This window comes from Apteryx mantelli, chromosome 4 (genome assembly GCF_036417845.1).
Source record: "Apteryx mantelli isolate bAptMan1 chromosome 4, bAptMan1.hap1, whole genome shotgun sequence".
Lineage (NCBI taxonomy): Eukaryota > Metazoa > Chordata > Aves > Apterygiformes > Apterygidae > Apteryx > Apteryx mantelli.
The window spans coordinates 48263586-48285592 of NC_089981.1; the positions used below are offsets into that span (position 1 = coordinate 48263586).

The following is a 22007-nucleotide window of genomic DNA, read 5'->3' on the forward strand; positions in this document are numbered from 1 at the left end:
CAAATTGATGAAAAAAGTACACAGAAAGCAGCAGAACAAAGGCTTGTTTCCATTGGATTTATATCCTACATCTCTCAAACCCCAACTCCTTCTTCCTACTGCACAGTGCTCCTCTTCTCCCTCCTGTATCACCTGCCTGTAACAGCACATTCTGTGGCCAGTTTGTAGCTATATGTACGCTGGCTGGCTCAGAGATGCCTAACAGAATGGCTAAGCAACTTAGTGTTAACAGCTATTTTTTCAGTGGGGAAAGTGGGTCTCTCTCCATATAGCCAAAATGAAAACTCTTATCTCAACAGATTGCTACCTATCTGTCAGATTTAACTGAAACTTGCCAATGGGTTAAATGCTTACTAAGGACACGCAAACAGAACTGTACATGGTCTCATGCGCAAACACATGCATAAAAAAAGTGATCACATGAGCTTTGTTGCCTTAAAAATTCAGGATAAATCACAGGAAGAACCATAACTAAACTGGACAGACAACTGAATAGACAAGTGCACTTAAAAGAAGATCATCCAGAATCCAAATATTCAGGGTAATTTTGACATCTTTCATTTCTGGAAGAAACTAGTAAGTGATGGATGGCAAGCAGTAGTAAACCTGAGTCTGCAGTTTGCTGTCAGAAGACAGAAAGGCTGCTGCCATTTAAGGGCATATATGTAAATGCAGAGCATCATGGTTCAGACAAATAAAATTCTCTGTTCGGTGCTGGCAGGGAATGGAATACAAGATTCATGCCCACCAAACTCATTAAGAGAAACCTACTGACAAGAATCAGAGAAAAGCAGCCACTGCAATTAGGTCAATAAGCTGTAGAACATAATTTCAGAGGAAAAGGAAAGAGATTTTAAAATGCCTATGTATTAGTTTGGAGATGATTAAGAATGACAAGATAGAAATATACAAAATATACCAGGCATAAGTAGCTTGCAAAGACTACAGAAGGTGATGGAGGGAATGTGCTTAAAAGTGATAATTTGTAATTTGTAGAAGGAATGCTTATGTTGGATAGCAGATCAATTTTCCTAGCTATGATTCTGTTACAGGCTGTCATTATTTGGCTAAACTAATTGACTTATTTTCTTAGTGACTGATTGATTTAAAATCCCTGACTTATTCAGAGCTAGCCAGGAATGACGTATGTGACATGCTGATTCACTAAGGTAGGTCAGATGCTGCAACTTGCAGTCATTGCATGGGAAGCAGAAAGGGCTCTCTGGGCAATTTGTTGCTTCTAGTGCCTCTTAAAAGAGGGTATATAAAGCATAATTATTTGCTACAGAATTTAGATCAACATTTGGCTTGGAAATGTACTAACTGAAAGTGAGCATGGCTGTGCTGGGAGCCTCAAAGCCTAAAATGAGGGCTCGAGCCAGGACCCTCCAGGTGTCAGCACCTCACAGTAGCACTGGGCACCAAGCGTCTACCAGAGCGGGACCTCCAAGGACATCCAGCCTCCCAGCTCCATGGCAGTGTGTCCAGAAGCCCTCATGCACCACAGGGAGAGCTGTCTCACGGCAGCAGTCCGAGGAAGTCCGTCTTCACTGATTATTTTTTTCAGAAGTTCATCCAAACAGATGCATTTCAATAAATGTTTCAGCTTGTGATGGGAATTAGCTGAACATACCCAAGCATCAAGATTTTGTTCTTTTCCAAAGTGATAGTGTATTAAGTGATTTTACTGAGCTCTAGCTCCCATGTTTTGGCAAGAGGAATATCTGAACTATACACGACAGGCGAGGCGAAAATAACCAGACCAGCAGAGTCCGACTCCTCTCACAGTGTAACAAGCAGTGTAATTGCAGTGTATATGTGAAGAAGTCCGTGAGAGGTTTAACTTAGTGAGGCTGCAGTGCAGACACACTAGAATGGTTTGGTTGTCCTGAATCCCCAGGACACGTTTTGTGCAGCCCACACTAAAGCCACAGCAATACAGTACCACTGCTGTTGCTACACTGAAAGTTTTTGAAGCTAATGCCGTATGTCTTGTCTCCTGCTGCAGAGTTACTTCCAGTTTCAAAGTAAACATAGGATCTTCCCAGATGCTATTCCAGCAGGGACTAGTTTCAGCAGTTTCCTGTGGCCACTGGCTCCAAGATATTTTTCATCTCTTACATGTGGTGTCACAGTTTTGAAAGACCTGTCAGCCATAAGGCATTGCAAGGCGAGAGTGTTCTGGTGCAAGAGTTACAAATCAGTCAGCGGGTGTTTGTTCCCACGTTGCAATGTTTGTAGCTTGCCTTTATGCCTTCATGCTAAGTCTGCAGGGCTCAGTGAAATTGTGCCTCAGTGGTATCTTGAAAGAAGTTGGAATTTTTTAGGTTTGCAAGGAAAACACTGGCCATATGCCACAGAATGGTAGACATTTTAAAGTTGAAAGTTGTGCTAAACAGGATGAACACCACCTAACTATATGGAAGTGAAGTGAATTTGAGGGCTTTTAGTGTTGGCAGCTTCCATAGCCAAAGGAAAGAAGAACTGTTCATGGAAGACCCTTTGACATAGTAACACATAGAATGCCCTGTTGGAGTAGTCTACTGATGTCCAAGAGAGACAGGAAATTGGCCTGCTGTTTTGGCACCTGGTAGTGGTGCTCTTGCCCCTTTCTGTAACTAGCACCACGAAATTAAGGATGCAAGTCATAAAGCAGGGTTTGATTGCCCCAGGCACAATGTAAGTTTGATTTAGAACCTATCACTTATCTTCGTGGTTACCTGGACTCTGAAATGATGAGAGGAAGAGCAGATGTAGGTGCTGCTTTTTGGAGGGAGTGGTTGGTGGGACTTGCAAAGCTGCTTAAACTCTCACATTTCTATGTCAAGGTAAAAGCCCAGCTGCTTTTCTCTTGCAATCTTTAAAGTGCTTTTTTTTACTCAAGGTAGTTCTAAAGGAGCAGTTAAAAAGTACAGCACTGTGATTCTTCTACTAGTTAGCTCATATGTCTTTTATGCAGCTCAATTTACTCTGAATTCTGAATTTACTCTGAATTCTTACTTGAATTACTTGAAGTGAAAAAAAGTGATGGGACATTTTATGAATAGATGTGGAATATCCTGGTGACTTGAGCTCAAAATAAAATTTAAATTTCTACCGCATCTTACTCCATATCCCATACCCTCATCCTTCACACCTGTGTATTCTCTAGGTACCCTAGATACTGATAATACAATGAGATCTCTGCCCCAAAAGAAAAACAAATGCACTCTGCACCTTACTTTTACTTGGCTCTGGATCCTGAAGCAAAATGTTTCATTCCACACTGGATCTTTGCAGTTCTTGATGGTTTTGGTCCGGACAGTCTCAGAGGAAGCAGTGGGCAAGGAGAGGCTTACATAGCAATCAGTTTGACTAACTGTATTTAAAAGATATATATTGTAACTAACAAATTTCCATGAAAATTTAAGAGCATAGGCTTATAGCACTGTATAGACAGTAAGCTGCATAAAGGAGATACTGTTTTTCATATAATTTGTCCCACATTAATGAATAGCACTACTACTTGTTCTGGTGATCAGGTGGAAGCTCTGGTCCTAAATGGAGATTCAAAGAAGTTACTGCAGTAAGGGGAGCTGATAACAAAAACAAATGCAGAGATAGTTTTATTTAACAAAAAAATATATTATTTATATGTCCCATATTCAAAGCAAATCAACAGATCTCTGTGATAGTGAAGAAAAAGTTGACATTTTATGAAAACTTTTTTAAAGAGCAAAATATTTAATTAACTCTGAGCTTTTTCTGATCGGTACTCTCAAAAAAGAAATCATACTGAAAATAAGTGGCTAACTGTCCTTAGCTCTTGAGAGGGAAACAGAAAAGCTGATGAGGAACTGAGTACAAAGGATCTGCCCTCTCCGGTCTGCTGCCCACACACAGCTGTAGGCCAGTCCTTGTAATGAGGGAACAGACTACATCTTCTAACATGCAGTCAGTGGGTAAGCTGCTGGAAAAGGTCTCATGGTGCATTGGCTCTGATCCCAGCTCTGCTCCAGCCTGCTAAGTCACCTTGTGCAACTGCTTCCCCTTGAATTTATCTTGATTCTCTATCTTCATTTCCCCACCTATAAAACTGCAATAATGATCCTTCCCTTTTTTTGTAATCTGCTTTGACCTCCCATGATTAAAAACATACAAATAGTAACCACTATTATTATTATTTTCACAGGACGCACAAGAAGAGAGCGCTTTCTCTATTTTACTTTGTTTTTCTTGCTTTACCAGTCCCTTGATTCTCATTCTACGCTTTAAACTTGTGGTGTTACTTTTGTGAATAGGTATGGCTTAAAGCGTGTCTGGAACCATTTTATGCACGATTTATCTTTTAACTCTTCTGATAGAATCTGAGCATGAAACATCTTCCACTTTTTCAGCATGCATTTGATAGCTTACCCCTTACTTTCCACAGCAGGGAAGAAATGACTTTAATGTGACAAATGCAGACTTCCCCCTTTTTTTTTTTTTAATGTAATATTATGCTATTTTTAGACTTACTACCACAACTTTAAAATACAGAACATGTGCAAAGTACCTTTAGGTAACAATTTGTTGGTCAAGGAGGTTATAAAATCATTTCTTTAGCTTTTTCACAACAATATTTTCTACAATTCTTTGCCCTCCATTGACTTTTAACCATCAAAAAAGAAAGTATTGACTTTGCATAGTTATGTCCTCAGACAGTGCCAGAGAAGCAGATAAGAATGGGAACAGCTGTTTCTTCAGTAACTATACCTGCTAGTTATTGACATTTAATAAATTTGTGTTTTCAGAGAATTCATTCATTTATGTTCTGTGATATCTCTTTGTCATACATATTACCTAAGAATCCTGTTTTAAAAGATAGGTGTTTATTAATTTCAGAGTATCAGAGAAGCCAGCTCTAAACTTGTGACTTGTAATCTTGCATCTAGATAGGACAGTGGTGAATTCTTAACTCAATCCTTCATCCTCTCTGAACACAACAAACCTACAGCAAACTTGAGAAATCAGTCCAGTCTATAACAAGTCTGCTCACCTTTAATAAGAGCAAACCAAAGTCCCACAACTTGATGATCCATACATAACAGCAGCTTACTCAGTAGCTGGTGAGACCTGAGTCTCAGCATAGCCCAAGAAAAGAATGCAGATAGGGGCAATGAAATTTGAATCTGTAAACAGCCAATTGCAGCCAGACCATTACCTGAAGAATAACAAATTATGCCAAACTGTACTGTTGTAGGGATTATCTGATAAATTATATACACAACACAGATTTAGCTAATCTTTGGACCAGATCCCAAATACTCAATGCTAAAGGAAAGTGCAGGAGACAATCTTTGTTGCTGAGATTTCTTTGCATACGCTCGGAGTCCTGGATAGGAACAAGCAGATGCGCAGTGCCTTCTGTCAGCTCGCTTCCATTCTCTTCCTCCCACTTTAACCACTGTTAAAGGTTGTAATTGTATCAGCTGTTGAAATTAAACATGGGCAGATTAAAGAGGACTGGCTTAGACAGCCTGATATATGAGCAAGAGCTGGAAGAATTGAAGAACTGGGTTTGATCATTAAAAAAAAAAAAGACTGACAAATGACATGGTAATACTCTGTCCTCTAATGCCTGAATGACTGTTACAAAGATGACAATGATCAGAAGATCTGCAGGTGTCCTGTGACGGTGGGGAAATAAACAAAGACAGATTTAGGAAAACAGCTCCAGCTGTAAAAGAGTTAGCTCCAGTGAGAGGGAGTCTATAAATTCTCTGGGTGTCTCATTTCAGAGGATATTCCTATCCAAACATGTATCCAACAGTGACAGAAAAGGTAGACTTGTCCTTGCTTCAGGAAAAGAGGACCAGCCCAGGTGAACCTTCAAAGGTATCATGTGGAATCTGGACTTGCTGCCACATGATGCGTATGTTTATGCTGGAAGGCAGTAAACAGAATAATCAAGGCTCATCAATTATATGACATGGGAACCAACTAACCAGCCTCCCTGGCAGCCTTGACTGTGAGGACAGCATGTGATATAGAAATTCTTATACTGTGCACCAGGCCAAGTGGTAGATTCCCAGATAATCCATGGGTGCTGACAGGTCTCACTGCCTCCAGAGCAATTGCAAACCTCCTTCCTTTACACATATAAAATAAGACTGCAAGGTCATTGGAAAATTTGCCATCTTTTCCTTCCAAACACATACAGTGTCCAAGTAACAAGGTTTAGATCCATACCTAGTGCCTCTATGTACTATCTCAATATTTTAAATCCTCAAAAGAAAACAATACAAAAAGCAACACAATACGATGCAGAGATACCCATAAGACAGCTGTGTTACAATTTCTCCTCCCCACCCCAACTCCTTTATGAAGCAACAGGGGATAAATTATATTACCTAACTAACATTATGGATACATGTAGTTCTTGCAAGATCTGTGCATAACAACAGAAGCAAAGACGTCATTAAGTCACCCTTACATATGTTCTCTTTTGGCAAATTGCGACTATAAACCATGGATTTTTGTAGGTACATCCATTTTTAGACTTTTCATTCACTTAGTGATTTTCAATCACTAAGCATTGCCAGTGATTCACTACTGTCAGGGAGTCAGACGTAGGTACCAAAAAGTCACACATTTTAATGCCAGGAGGTATTATTATGAGATCAGGCGTCCTTCTTTCCACCTCAGCCCCTCTTCCTGCAATTTGTGGTGCAATCTCACATCTATCATTTGAGAATAAGTTTTAGAAAGATACTCCGTTTCCATTTAAAAATAAACTAACAGCAAATTAGATCCTTGCCGAAAGTTGACACTGTTGAGGCAGACATGGTGGGTAGTTAGAACTGCTGGGCATCTAAAGAAACTGTTATTAGAGGGGAAACATCATGGAAGCCAAGCTAGAAGCAATGCACAGAACTGCCTCAGATTTCTAAGAAAATAGTGGTGGGAACAAAATCAATAGCAGAAGTAGCTGAATCATCAAATTAACACTCACAAGTTTCCTTTCTTGGGAGAATGTTGATCTTTCATCAAATAAAGGAATAAAACAAAAATGTTTTTCAAGTTTAGCTAAAACTAGTATATTTTTTCTGCTGAAATAAATAAACTTTATGGCAGGGACATCTCTCTTACATATCTTTTCTTTCTAGTGAAATTTGGAACTGAATGGGAAGCTGCCAAAAAGATGTAGCTCAATATGATAATGAGAACAAGGTCAGCTGACTGGCATGAGGTGTCCTTCTTTCTCTGGATTTGCTATAAACCAAAACCAGAAAGAATTTGCAAACATGATGAGTGAGGTTAAGTATATGCCAAAGCCTCAGTTACAGGAAGTAGTTAGCACTGATAATCCACAGGAGCTGATTATAGATCCTGTACACTTAAAAAAAAAATAGATAGATAGATATGTTTTTTATGGCTGGGATGGAAGAGTTATGTCTGAGGAAACAGCATGGAAATAATAAAGGTTATCATTGTAACTAAGTAATAAAATTAGGGTGCAATAAGTCACCTCATTGCCTCACTAGAAGGTTCCCTCACATGATAGTTTGTACCAGCTAAGACAAAAATAAAGACACTACTCACAGTGCTGATCAGCTAGTTTGATAAGAGGAATTTCATAACATACTGGGACAACTAGCTATAAGCAAGGGTGTTTACTCCACAACATAAACAGGTCTTTGTGTGCCTGAGAATTCAGCCCAAAGTCTGTAAATGTCAGCTACCATTTTATGAACTAAATTTTGGACCTACAAGGTGTAACATACATGGAGTGTAGAGTTTGATTATTTTGTTTTATTTGATAGAGACTTCGTTCGGTCTGCATTAAAAGCTTAGATTACAGCAATTGTTCATCCTGATGTAAATGTTATGATTTGGATGTATTCCCAACATGTGCTTTGCTTCTGGCAGCCAAGTCTTCAGATTTTATATCTGTCTCTTCCACAAAGATGCCATCATCAGTTTCATTCACATCAAAGTAAGCCACAGAGAAAAACACAGCCTCCAGACTGTTTTTTTTTAATCACAAGATTACAACTAATCCTATTTTCACAGTGAAATTAAATGAGCTAACATTTCTGGTTGAAATCCTTGATGACTTTGAAATTGATCTAGGAGTCTACAGCAACTTTCCTGTGAATAAGAATGAATGAAATCACTAAGAAAAATTATCTGACTTGCAAAGAACATTTATACCCATGACACCTCTTGTTTAGGTTCCATTCTTTAGCCAAAAGGGAACTCCTTAAAGAAAGGTAGTAAAGACTGGTCCTGAATAAACAGGAAATGATGGATACCTCTGCCAGGCAGACCTTCAAAAAGATTCCCAATTTAATAGCAGAATATAATAGAAGCACCAGCACCAACATTTGTGAGTGAAGGTTTCTTCTAACCTTTGCCAGCAGATAACGCACTTTGTTACCTCCTGCTGAGAATGCAGCAACACAAAGTACCTGGGAGAGAAGCTGTAGTCTCCTGCAAAACTCACACATGTCTTTTCAGCGATGCAGGCTACCTCAGCCACATCAAAATATCCTATGCTCTTTACATTGGCCTCCTACATAATAGCAGATCACATCTGGGTTCTTGGCCCTTATCTACAATGTAATCAAGGCCTCAGTTCAGTAAAAAAGGTTGCCTGAAGCTCCTTTCTGAGGACCATCACTGATAAAGGTCCTCAAGCTCTGTGAAACTTGCCTGTGGGTAGGGCTTTCCCTGGCACTGCTCTGAGTCTTCAGAATAAGTTTTCACAGGGACTAAGACATACCACAAGCTTTATGACATTGCTTGTTAGTCTAAGGCTCACCTCTGCAATGTACTTCATCTTCTCTAGACACATGTAAAAGAATACTAAAAAAGCACAAATACATAAAACAAAAATCTGCACTCTGCCCAAAGGGTATGGAAAAGAATGAATTACTGATTACAGATCTCAGTCATACTGCTTAATGTACAACTAGATGATCTTCGGATACTGTTGTCTTTATGGCATTGGAGCAACTAGGATAGAATTAGAATAGATTCTACAGGTTCTTTAGTTTTCATGGGAAAATCTGTTGGGAATCAATGAAAAAAAATGTATTTTAAATGTATTTTTCACATTAAAATATTGAAGATGAGAAATTGTAGCTTCTTCTCCTCATCAAAGGACTACCCCAAAAATCTTAAAGCAAGTCCTGCAAGGAGTGAATATTTGTATCAGCTATTATGTTCTTTATGAAGTTCTTTGGATGTCCCGCATAATAAATAACAGCACTGTAGACACAGACCTGTTGATATTTCATTTGTGGTTAGTGTTCAGCATCCAGCAAAGTACACTTCAGTCTTAAATTCAACATATGCAATAGTAAGCAGGATATAGAGGGAAAATATGGTGTCCATCAGGGATGTTAAATAATAAGGTACAATAACTTTAAAGAAGATGTGGGAAACTGTAAAAATGGGAAAAGGCAATGCTAAACTTAGTTTCATAAGTGGTGAGAAGGCGTGACATGACTTAGCCCCAAGAAATTTGTAAACAAAGAATGTGTATTCAGAAATCAAAACACATGCTTCATTATCATTACCAGTTCACAACTGCTGAAGTTGCCTAGGTATGTTTGAAAGAAACTGTGTGCTAGTATTGTGCTGTGTTATTTTGTTAGCACAGCACTTCATGAAATGTCTCAGCTTTTGCAATAACATTCACCCAGGTTTGCTGGTCCTTTCTGAGCACAAACAAGAGAGTCACGTCCTGAGCAGAAAGCCACAGCCATTTAGCTCTGCAAGCCACACAGCAGAGGAGGAGTAAAGGGCTGTGAACCTCTACATGGATGTGCAGTGGATCTCAAGCCACCAAAAGATTCTAGATCTCTGCCTTTATCTCCTGCTTGTCCCAGCCTCTCTTCTCCACCCACACTTCTTCCTTGTTCATTTTCATTGCCTCCGCCCTTTTCAAACCTGTTGTTTTAAAACAGGTTTTGACATTTTAAGAATTTATAAAACATTTTAAGACCTGTTTCAATTCCTCGTTCACTAGAAGTCTCCTCTGACCTAGAAGGATAAAGAAGTCTACTAAGAACACACAGTACCACCATGAAGGCTTTTGAGCTCATCCCTATCCAGTGAAGGACAACAGGTTCAATACCACCTACACTGATACAGTGTTACAGCATGGTAGCTACTCCTACCTTTTGCCTTTGAGACAGGGACAAGCCTGAGCCATTTATCTAAGGTGACAAAACAACTCCTATAACCAGCCCTTCAGTCAGCAATTATTTTTTTCTCCTAATGTCCCTGTGAGGCCCCCAATGCCCTTGTTGTGTTCCTTGTTTTAGAGATGAGTTGCTAAGGCTCTGAGGAAACTCATCTTGTCCAAGGTAACACCAAGAGTCTGCAGCAAGGCATGGGGGAACATCCCACATAATACCTTCAACCACCAAAACAGCTTTCTACTCTCTCACACACAGGGTATACGGAAGTCCAGCAGAGCTATAAGAAGATGCATGTGTGCCTCCTTACAATCCACTGACACTTAGCACTGGAGATGGAATCATTTCCACAGCTTCAAGGAAGTGCCCTGACCAAGATCCCTAAACAAATAACAACATATTAGTGAACTACAGGATTGTGTATAACAGTCCATTTTAGTGGCAGGTTATGATGTTATGAAGGCACAGCACATGCTTTTCACACCTGATACTATCTATATAACACACTGCATCTTGGAGTTTGTGCCAACAGCCTGTTAAGGCTTGAGGAAAAGGGGAGAAAAAGACCTAGAAATAATCTCTTAGACTCAAGAACAGAAAATGGATGTTCTGAGGGAAACTGTGATTTTTGCATGTATTTAGATGGTAGCAATGAACTGAGGAAAAGTGAGAGCAGACTTGAATAACATGAGTAGATGAAATCAAAGAGAAGGCTGGACAGAAAGGAACAGAGATTACAAACAACTGCAGCTGCAAAGCTGATTCATATAACATTCATTGAGATCACTCATTCATTTGTTTTTCATATTATTAACTGTGGTTATGACTTTGTTATGATAAACATTAATCAAGACCAAGTCCTCCATTTTGCCAGTCGCTCTAGTAGTTATGCAATTAGACCTTGATCTTGATCTAAACAGCCTACAATTACAGTAAGAAAAGTCTCGTTTCGGGATGTGACATCACAGGGAGGAGTTTATGGTGATGAACAATTGCTTTTATATGTGCTTGTTTCTAAACTAGTTAGGAAATCACTGTTGACAGGCCATGTTGCAATTTTGTAATTATCCACATCACTATTTCTCTGCCTTTGTTCAGATTCCTATTGCCGAGTGCTTCTCTTCAGCTGCTTTTAGGATTAAAGGAACACACATGAGATGCCTTGCAAAGGTGGCAGTGCACCTTCTCAAGGGACCTTGTCCTAGAATTTCTCTCAGCCATGGCAAAGGCAGAAATTTTGTTTTGCTGAACCACTCTAAAACACTGGGCAGCAGAGACCTTTGGGCTGATCGAGCACAGCCATTCTCATGTCCTTGTGCACTGCGATGGGAATGCAGGAAGGCCGAGTGCCCTGACAGCATGGCTTGTTGCTTCTGTGTTGACACTGCTGATGGTTCTGCTGGGACAGGCAGATCATCTGTCTTGGCTTCAGCTGGCAGCTAACTTCTCTCAGGGGCAGCAGCAACAGTAAGGCCAGCTCTTCATTGCCTGGAGGAGACAGCCATAGCCAGGTAGCCGCCCCTAGAAAGGCGTCACAGCTCCCTATTTTGTGTGTGCCTCAAGTCAGCCCAGTCGGATGACAATGTTCAGACTACAACCAATTGAACACTTCTCTCCAAACTCTGCACGCGCCATCCTGTACAGTCACAAAGAAATAGCACTGTCCAGGCAGTGAATCCAGATTTTGCTGCAACTGTGTATACATTTATGAAGGATTGTGACAGTGACAAAGCTTTTGCAGTTTAAAAGCAAGAGATGATTGTAGCTGCGCAGTTGCCAACAATCCATTGTTAGCCAGTTTTGGAGAAATACAAGGAGATTTTTGTCCTTGTGCGAGAGAGAACCCCAACTTTTCAGGACAGCCTGAAAAGGACCAACTTTTCTCAAGCAGGCATTTCTGCTGCCCATGCAAGGGAAAAAGCAAAAGGGAATGTCAATAACTGTTTAATCAACAATATAAGTACATAGACCTCCACAAAGAAAAGCATCCTGATAGAGGGCTTGGTATTTTCCTGTAACACTGAGGAAGAGCATCTGGGTTTCTGTCAAATGCACAGTGAGCTGAAATGTACCAAAGTAAAATCCATCAGTGGCCTCCAAATGCCAAGCATTTTGGGTATGTCTATTAAATGCAGACATCACTTTTGACTCTGGAGCCAGATCTCTGAGCCACAGACCTCACGAGCCACAGATCTCTTGGGACAGTATGGCAGGGAAAAGTATCACCCTGTGTTAGCTCTGTTCAAAAGCATTTACCAAAGGCCAGTTCTGGAGGCTGCTGAGCTAGACAAACCTTTGGACTGACCTGGTATCATTATTATTACAACTTTTGATAAGGAAACTCTAGCCAAACGTAAACATGCTCAGAAAATCCAACAGCTGTGTCTGGGGAATAAGATGTACTACTTAGGTTGTAGCTGCCTGATAACCTGCATCATGTAGAAACAAAGTCTTTTGATGAATGAACAAGCATTAAGCCATATTCATATCAGATTTCAACAGACATCAGTAACCTAATTCTTGTTGTTATGCTACCACTATGTAAAAGTGAAACCCTTTATCCAACACAAAGGGAAAAGGTTTGGAGAGCATGATTATAGATGATTGCTACAGATGATGTATAACATAAAAAACAAGTCCTATATTATATATGACATGTGCAAAATCTAAGGACATCTGGATTATAGATAGCGATCCTGCACAAGGAGAATGCTAACTCTCCCATAACTATGCAATGCCACAGCTGAAGAAAAGCAAACCATACTTGTATTTGACAGGCAGCATTCCAAAAACCACTGACTCCAACAAAGCACTGATGACCCTTTACAGTTAGAACTATTTCTATGCCATCTTTCAACTTTCTCTCATCATCTCTTTCCCTCAAAATAACTTCAGGCCTATATATCTGTATTTTTGTAGATATTTACTTTCCTAGGATTAATCTTTCCTCAAAAGTGATTTTTTGGAAAATGTTTTCTGTGGAAATATATCAGTCATCTAATTCATATATTTATTCAAATATTTGTAAGTATATGAAATATATTAAGCTCAAATATATTTTAGGAAAAGAAGAATAGAACAGTTATATTTCCCACTTGCAGTTAGTTGTGTTAGTCATTATTTTTGTATATTTTAAATAGCTGTCTTGACTTTTTTCTTAAATCATTGTTGCTACACTCAGATTAATCTATTCTTTAAAACTTTTTGTTCCTAATTATATTGCACCTGATTCCTTTCTGCCTTTCATTTTTATTCATTCCATCTTATCTGTGTAGGTAATAGATGGCTCCTGGCAAAAGGCAAGAGCATGAATTCAGTTCAGTGGAGATCACCCTGTGCACTAGGGCATAGTAGGCAGTATAGAGATGCCATGAAGAGATGCTGAGTGTATACTGTATTAAATGAACTCAGTAGGAGCTGCTCAGGAATTCAGGTTCTCCCTGATCACAAGAGGGCAGAGCCATGAGTTTAGAGAAAGCTTTTACAATTTCCCAGAGCAAGACAGCAGGTACAGTCTTGCATGCTGCACAAAGGACTATGACAATCCAACTTAAATGATCAGTCCTGAAAGTTGCACAGAAAACTCTTCTTATTTCAGTGGCACCAGGATGTCATCTCTGGTGTTATGAAGACTTAGAGCTTCCCCTATAATGTGCAATGAAATGCATATTGGGATCCCCCAATTTGCTTTCAAAGTCTTCACTTGTCTCACTTCCAATAAATTCACTTCAGCCAAATTATTCTGAACTAGGCATAAATTACAAAATGAACTTTGCTGTGCATGTCAGTGCCTCTCTTTTCTGTGGCAGAGATTTCTGAAGACTGTATTTGGATCTCTTCCTCTGAGGATTTCTCTCATCACTTAGGTATTAAAGCCTCCCTGCACAACATTTCTGTCAAGAGTCCAATGGCCACCACCACCAGCGGATTACTATTACACTCTCAAGCAGTTTTTCTAATTAACTGTAATACTGCTTGCATAATCTCAGTTCTTGTGATGTGTATCTTACCTGGCATATCTCCACTAAAATTAAGTGCTCTGAGAGAGCACAAAGGCACTGTGCTGGTAAAACCTCACTGCCTCTTTGCTGTGTCACTGGTAACTTGTTCCCAATTCTCAGAGGGAGAAAAACATGTGGTACTCTTGCATGATATAAGAAAGGCAGCTGGGATGGGGAGTGGACCAGTCTGCTCCTCTTGGACACTGGCCCCTAGCGCCTGCTGTTTCTAGCTCTCACTAGCAGAGGCCTTCCCCCACATCTGGCTTTGGAAGCAAGTCTCCAGGGATATAGCCTCACACTTATAGTCAAACATCTGTTGAAAATGAAGATTCAAGATAAAGATCTAGTATATATAAAACAGCCTTTGATCTCTGGAAGTTTCTCTGAACTGAAGAATATAAAGTATACCATTTCCAAACATTATGAAACACTGAGAAAGAAATGAACATCCCTGGTTTTAAGGCCAGAGGCAGATATTTGGTCATCTATTCTCTCCTCATGCAAGAAAAAAAAATTTGCTACAATGCGGCACAGGCTCTGAGCATTCCCACATTTTGCGCTTTCTCTGGGAAGCTCAAAAACAGTGTTTCGGTTCCTCTGAGAGGAACAAGGTGGCCAGATTGCTCCCTGCGTGGCAGCTGCCTTTCTGCTCCAACGCGCAGAGCTGCTGCGGCAGGGCTCTGCCGCGGCTGCGGGCAGCCAGAGCATTTCACAGAGCAAGAGCCCATGCACTTCTAGTACAGGGAGCTTGGGTTTGAAAAAAGCAGGTGATTCCCTTGAGGCTATTGACTGTCAGGGTAATTTAGACGTCCCCTTGGGCTGCTGTCATTTATGCCAGGAAACAGCTAGGCTTGGATTAAAAAGATACAGAGGGAACTGAACTAACTTTTCATTCTTCTCTTCAGATGTGTTCTTCTCTAGCAAAAGCAATACTCCTGTGGTAGGCTTAACAGTAGAAAAGCAAAAATTGAATAGTTTGCTCAGTTCAATTGATATTCCTCAATATGTAAACATACACATTTGTTTCCTCTCTCTCCACTGTGTTCCCATCTTGTCCTTCCTGTCTTTGACAGATATTTCAGTTGTCCTGAATCCATATGCATCCAGCTTATTTTCTCCTACCTGAGTAACCACTCAGATTTTCTCTCCTCACCCTACTTTCAGCCATTCCACCAAGACCCCAGAAATATTTCAGTCTTAATGGTTTTGCCTTGGAAGTCTGGTATTTCAAAGCAGGTTCATTAAATACTTGACAAAAACAAGTATGACAATAAGCTATATAATGCCTTTTTTTAAAGCAATTACAAAAGTGCCTGTATAGAGTTCTGCTGTTTGTAGAAAAGGTCCTGCGAGTAGGTACAAAAGACAGTACCATAGTTCCAGTGTTACCCTGTCACCTCTAGAAGCCCCTCAACATCAGTGTTGGCCTTTTTGCCCAGAAGCAGAGGCCTGCATTTCAGTGCATCAAAAACTGTAACTGAGCATTAGCAGCTAAATTTGCTCAACCACACTAGGGCTGAAGTTTGTTACCAGTTTAGTTAAGACAGTTTGCAGTATACTACAGTAGACTTTTGATATTGCCATTAGCAGTTACACTTTTATAAACTGAAAGATGTTGTTGATACAAAACGTATTCTGAGAATAGTCCAAATTCAAATATGCACCAATTTTGGAAACCACAGTGACACTTTATAGACAGGTACAAGTTACAGTGCTCAGTTACACTCACTGCTTTCAGAACTGAACTATTGGGAACTGCAAGGAATGACTGATACTCACACAGATCTGCCTTTCTCAGATTTCTCATTCTTACAATTTTTACAGAGAGGGAGCTGCATGGACATTCTTCATTCTGCAAGAAAAATCACAAAATGATCACCTGTATGAATATTAAATTGCTTATGCTTTATAAAATATGCCCTCCCAAAGTGCATGTTGCAATTTTCAAAGCAGTGCAGCAATATTGGAATATGCACTACTTGCACTGCTTTGAAATTTAAACCATATCCTTACAGAGTTATAAAAAGAGTCAGAGAAAGAGGAAATATTTCTGTCTGTCTACGGATGCCATTGATAGGAGAAAAAACATAGTAAAACAGTTTTAAATAAAATTGATGCTTGCATTACCTTACAGGACATTTTTAATTCAAAAGTATCCTTTATTAGTAATGGAGCTGAAAAAGTGAGCTAGCAAAAAGCGAGTGTGCTTGAGAAGCCCCTTCTTGAAACATCTGTAGACAAAGGCAGAACAGGTTATTAATTCTGATGAAGAGCTGGAATTTCCCATGGAAAGCAAATACTTTCTTCAGCTAATTTTATTTAATTAAAAATCCAAATTTACATTTAAATTTTTCTTGGGAATGCATTTTTGACAGGTCCTGGAAATGGTGGAGAACAAATACATGAACGATGTGAGGTGCTCAGATATTTTGGTGAGGGAGGAGAATGGAGGGGATATAAAGAACTGCTAGGAAACAGAAACAATCTATGGTAATTTAGGTGATCACAATGCTGCAGATTTCAATGTCTTGATTATGTCGAAAAACATCATGACTAGTCACGTGGAGGTAAATGAAACTATTTACTGGGTGAGGTACTACCAATACAAATGCAGCAGAATCTTTACACAGAATAAAATAGTTTATGAAGAGATGCTAATGAACTTCCCCATCCATACCAGATTTTAGATATTTACAGGAAAATCATTGATTGGAATATCAAACATAAAAGGAAAGACAAATAACTAGACACAATCCAAACAAATTCTTAATTCTTGCAGGTTTTACAACTTGAAATTTTAGCTGTTGCTTCATTGGAAACAATTACCTAATCCCTCTCCCACTCTTTGCCTAGAAAAATTGACTCCATTAAATCCCTCTAGGGAGATTATGTTGTTCCTCTTCTTTTTCCACTCAGAAATTGACCCAACTGAGAAGTTAGGTACAAGCTCCTCTCTCAAGCAGACCTGAATCCATATTTCATGTCTCACTCCAAAACAGAGAGACATATTTTAATGTCTTCTATCTGGATCCAGATTCTGGCTGGAACAATTCTCCTGCCCTCCATCACCAACACCTCTAGCTTTACTCTTTCTCAGCAAAGCTGTTTAAGTGTTGGGGGACGGGAGGGCTAGCAGACAGCATGGCCCCATTCCTTGCTTTTTGCACACACTTTCCACACTAAGGTCATTGCTACGTTCTCCTCAATAGTGTCTCCTCCTTTTGAAAGGATGACCCTGTAGATCCTTAGTGCTTCTTTAAGCAGGCTGGTTAGGCATTCACTCTGTCTATTTGTTAAGCCACGGGGGCCCCACATTTGAAGTCTCTGAGCACCTCACAGACATCAATGTACACGTATGATAACACACATCCCTCTAAGACGGAGAAGCTCTCTAACCTTCATTTCACAGCTGGAGAAGGGAGGCACAAAATGATTACATAATTTGCTCATGGTCAAATAATAAGTTAGTTTCAGGGTGGAGAAGAGGCAGTGCATGAGATTCCCTGGAGCTCAAGAGTGAGTTTTAGGGCTTTTTCTGCCTGGTTCTGTTCCATGAGGACCCAAAACATTCTCAAACACACTGGATAAGGACAGATCAAGTTTTTCTTGGGTATCAGCCATGCACAAACGTCAAACTAGAACAATCTTTTTGACTATGATTATTTGTTGTTGTTAAACAGTGACTTCCCTATGTACTCCACTACCAGGTGGCTGCTGGCACAGCTACAAGGGCACAGTCTATGACAATACTCATAGCTGGCAAATGCCATGCTGATGAAGAGCCTTCTTCAAGATCAACATGTTTAAAGCTTGCACCAAATCACAGATTCAGCCCAAGTCCTCAGCAAGCTCCTGTGAAGCACCTCAGACTGCTTCACAACCTCCATGTGGATCACCCACTATAGCTGAACTTCCCTGCATTTGCACAATGCCCCTGCAGAGCAACTGATATCAGAAAAGCTATCAGTCTGTCTGACATACATGCATACATACATATATCAAGCTGGACTAACAGCTCCCAAGTCCTCTAGGCACCAGAATCACAATCTCAAACCCACCTCAGGATGGCTTTAGTTTCTAATAAGCTATGGTCTGAATTCCCTCAGTCTTACCTCATGAGCACTCCAGTGTGAGCCCATCATGCTCCCAGCGGCAAACAAGTCAGACAGAGGCGTCACTTTGGTATTAGATGCAACAGCTGGCAGTGACTCATGAAGCACCTCTGCAGACTTTAAGGAAGTACCCGTTGAGGAGCAAGAGGCTTGCACTCACCCCACCTTCTTTGTTGCCTGCAAGGGAAAGCATGAAGAGACAAGGTGGTGGTCGGGGGATGATTTTGCTGAGGTTATTTGCTAGCTACACACCAGAGATATGTGTTGGGGGAAGACTGTACACGCCAAGGTACTAAGAGTTATTAGCAAAGGAAGATAAGAATGATAAGACATAGTGCTTATGCATGCATACCTATGAGCTTGTAGTCTAAAAGATTCACAAATCAGAGGAAATAATAGTAGTTACGTGTAGGGTGGCGGAAAACAGCAGTTCTGTAGCAGTCCAATCAACAGCCAAAAGGACTGCAGACAAAATAACTTTGAAAGACCTCCACTTCAACCACATTTTTTCTTTTTTCCTTTTCTTGTGGGGGAGGGAGGTTACTGGCTTTTAGATTTTCCCCACATTTACTTGTATATTTATCAGTTTTGCTGTAATTTTCTCCTACTTTCAGAACCCTGTCACAAACACAAAACTTGATCATACAAGGAAAAAAAAAAAAGCAAATCAAAGCATACATTGATTCCTCTCAAATGCTACTATCTATATGTTCAGTGTCATTAAACCATGATATAAAAATTATACCAACTTTTTTCATTTCCTGGCAGAAAACTGCAGCAGCAGATTATCAGGTGAATAGCCCCTTCCACAGATCCAGTTACTAACATGCCCAAATGTCTCAGATATGAAATGACTTATTGAGAACTGCTGGAGGTGATGCTATGTTCTCACAGTTCATACACTGTCTTCCCCTCTACACGTGAGGAAAATGCATAATAAAAGAAGCCAGTTCTGGCCTTACAGCTTTTCACTGAAAATTCAAAACCATTCTGTCTGGTGAGAGGCCTTCAGCATCATATTAACATTCTTTCAATCCTATTTTTTTTCTATTCCCCTGTCTGCAGCACTCCTGCCCAAAACCAAGTCATTCCACACTGTGCAGTAAGAAATAAGCATTACAAGCCTCAATAAAGGGGTAAACCAAGTAAAATTCTATGGACAGAATTTTACAGAAAATCCGACTAAATAATTCAAAGGTCCTTGCTAAGCTGTAATGAAGCCTAGGAGTAACTTCCTTCTCTCTCAGGAAAAAGCCTGAAAAATTGCTACTCTAAGTCTCAGCCAGCCAATCATTATGCAGAAGAGGTGACTAAAAACTCCTTGGCCTATCACAATGCATTTGTAATTCAGAAGTCTTTAATGTTATGTGTAAGAAGAGAAGGACAAGCACACAATGCAGAGGTTTGTATGCTACATGGCTTTAGTCGTCAAGTCGTTCCTTTGGGTTAGGAAACTACACTCACCACCCCTGATTAAACACCTCTGATTAAAGAGATGTTCCTGAAATGACACAGGGTAACAACATTCCTGTTGGTGTTGCTTCTGGGAAAAAGACCCCAAATTGGACAAGCAGCCTTGGCTGTTTGTCCCAAAACAAAAAACCTGAGTTGAAAGTGAGTAAACCCAGACTGTTCTGTTAGCTTCCATAGTGGCTGAACTGATGGCTCCTGAGCTGTCTGCCTTGGGGATGTTTGGCTCAATAATGAAGGGCTATGGCAGCATCCAGAGCTTGGAAAGATGATGTCTGCCTACAGAAAAAAAAAAAAATCCTCTAACCGAACACCACTGAGCCTGCATAAGGTGGGGAGGGAGGAGGGGAGTGGCTGGCCCCCCCAAAAGACAGCTGAGAAGCAAGCACCTCTTGAATACCTCAAGCAAAGAAGAAAGCTGGACCAACCTCCAGCCCTCTATCACCTTTCTTGCCCCAGGGGAACTCTTAGACACTGTTGGAGTTTCCTCCACAGTTAGTGCTGGACAGCATTGAGCTGGAGGGAGCCCCAGTCTTAGGCACTGGGTGTAAAGTGCTTCTGTTATAGGAGGACCTAGCAGCAGGTCCTAACAGCAGATACCGAGGACCACAAAACATCTAAAACATACAGGAAATTGAGTATGAGTAACCCTGTTACTAAGGTGACTCAAAATACAGTAGCGGTGTCTGAGAAACTACCATTTCTGGTTCCATTCAGATTGTCTGATTTTAGGGTGTATCACAAATTCTGATAAAGGACATTCAAAAAAAGGACCAAGCTATAGGATGGATCCCTGAAGAACTGCTTCCCTTTTCTAAGGAACGCATGTTTTCTGACCAGCCTGAGACTGCTAAGACCAAAAAGAAACACACGTTTACTACAAAAAAGTCCAGAGGCTAATTCAAGCAGAGTATCTAACAGGATAAAATCCTGACAAAAAAGTCCCCAACAAGGAGCAACAGTCAAAAACGGAAACTGAACCAGAGTACACAAGTGAGCCCACAGACTTGTCAAAGCTGATGCAATACTCAGATCTCTGCAATAACAAGACTCACTCTGACAAACATGATGACAGCCTGACAGGCATTAAGAATTTGGTAATGACGCCCATTGACAGTTGGGGTATCTCATTTTGAGCTCAGTGGTGACTTTTCAGATAAAACAGCTGACAGGTTTTTAGAAGATAAGGATGAAACTGTTCCCTTGCTGGGAAATGTGTGGAGAGAAAAGACTCATCTATAGCTAATGCCTACTTCCTTCAGGCAAGGCCATGCAAGGAGGTGAGGGACTCCTGTGAGTATTGTCCTGGCCGGCATTTGGGAAATTCCCAGCTGCCAACTCCTGCTATATCTTTTCATAATACTTCTGTAAGTCTGTCACCAAAAAGAGAGCTAAAAGCAACTTCTTAACCAGCTCTAGTTCTAGAAAAGACTATCTGTCATTCTCCAGTAATTTGCCTACAAGAATCATTTGCACCAGATACAAAAGCCACACTTCTAATTCTGCTGGACTTTTCTTGACCTTTATCATGTTTAAGTAGATTCTCTTCTTCCTTCCTATCTGAAAAAAACAGCTCCAGAACACCTGAACCTTTTTTTTTTTTTTTTTTACTCCAAAAGTTAATATTTTTAATAATATCTGAAGAACTGTCCAAAGGGGAGGTGGATTTACTTTCTCATTAGCAGGATAGGAAGAAATGTGATATATTTATTCTACGATACAACTACATTCAATTATATATCCGTGTTAGTTTATCAACATCAGTGCTTTGGTGGACAAGACTCTTGCTTCTTGAGAATGAAACACAACTGTTTCCTGAGTTACAAACTGGTCTCCTGCACAACTTGAAGATCTGTGCTGCCTGTTACCTATGCTTTCTTTACCAAGTCCCCTTTATCTATCAGATGTGTGAACACACCATTTAGTACATTCCCAGGAAATGCTTTGGGCATCTCTTCTGCTATTCTTTGGTAACAGCATTGATGTTTGAGTGCTGTCGTGTTTTGCGCTATGCTATGTAAATCAGCTTTTTCCCCAAGGCCACTGCACTTCAGTGTACTGGGCAAACAAGTAGTTAGACTGTGGCAATCACATCATCTTAATTTGTAGCAACATACCTAGCAGCTATATTTTACATTATACAGTTATTTAACAACTGCAATGCTATGAACAGACTATTGGTATCTTATTCCATTTCTTTAGTCTGCTGCTTTGTGTGCAATCACAATACGTCTTGCAATACCCCCTCACATGCT

The 22007-nt window shown here is 40.2% G+C and overlaps 1 protein-coding gene across 1 annotated transcript in view; it reads right to left on the reverse strand.

The window, feature by feature from the left end:
* Window positions 1–18312, reverse strand: part of LOC106498151 (cytosolic phospholipase A2 epsilon-like) — a 34189-nt gene extending 15877 nt beyond the window's left edge. Inside the window, exons 1-3 of the mRNA XM_067296476.1 lie at window positions 18283–18312; window positions 15950–16022; window positions 3222–3358 (exon numbers count right to left, since the gene is read on the reverse strand). Coding sequence (XP_067152577.1) covers window positions 3222–3358; window positions 15950–16022; window positions 18283–18312 — 240 coding nt within the window. The remainder of the gene's footprint in view (window positions 1–3221; window positions 3359–15949; window positions 16023–18282) is intronic.
* Between the last annotated feature and the right edge of the window lie 3695 nt (window positions 18313–22007).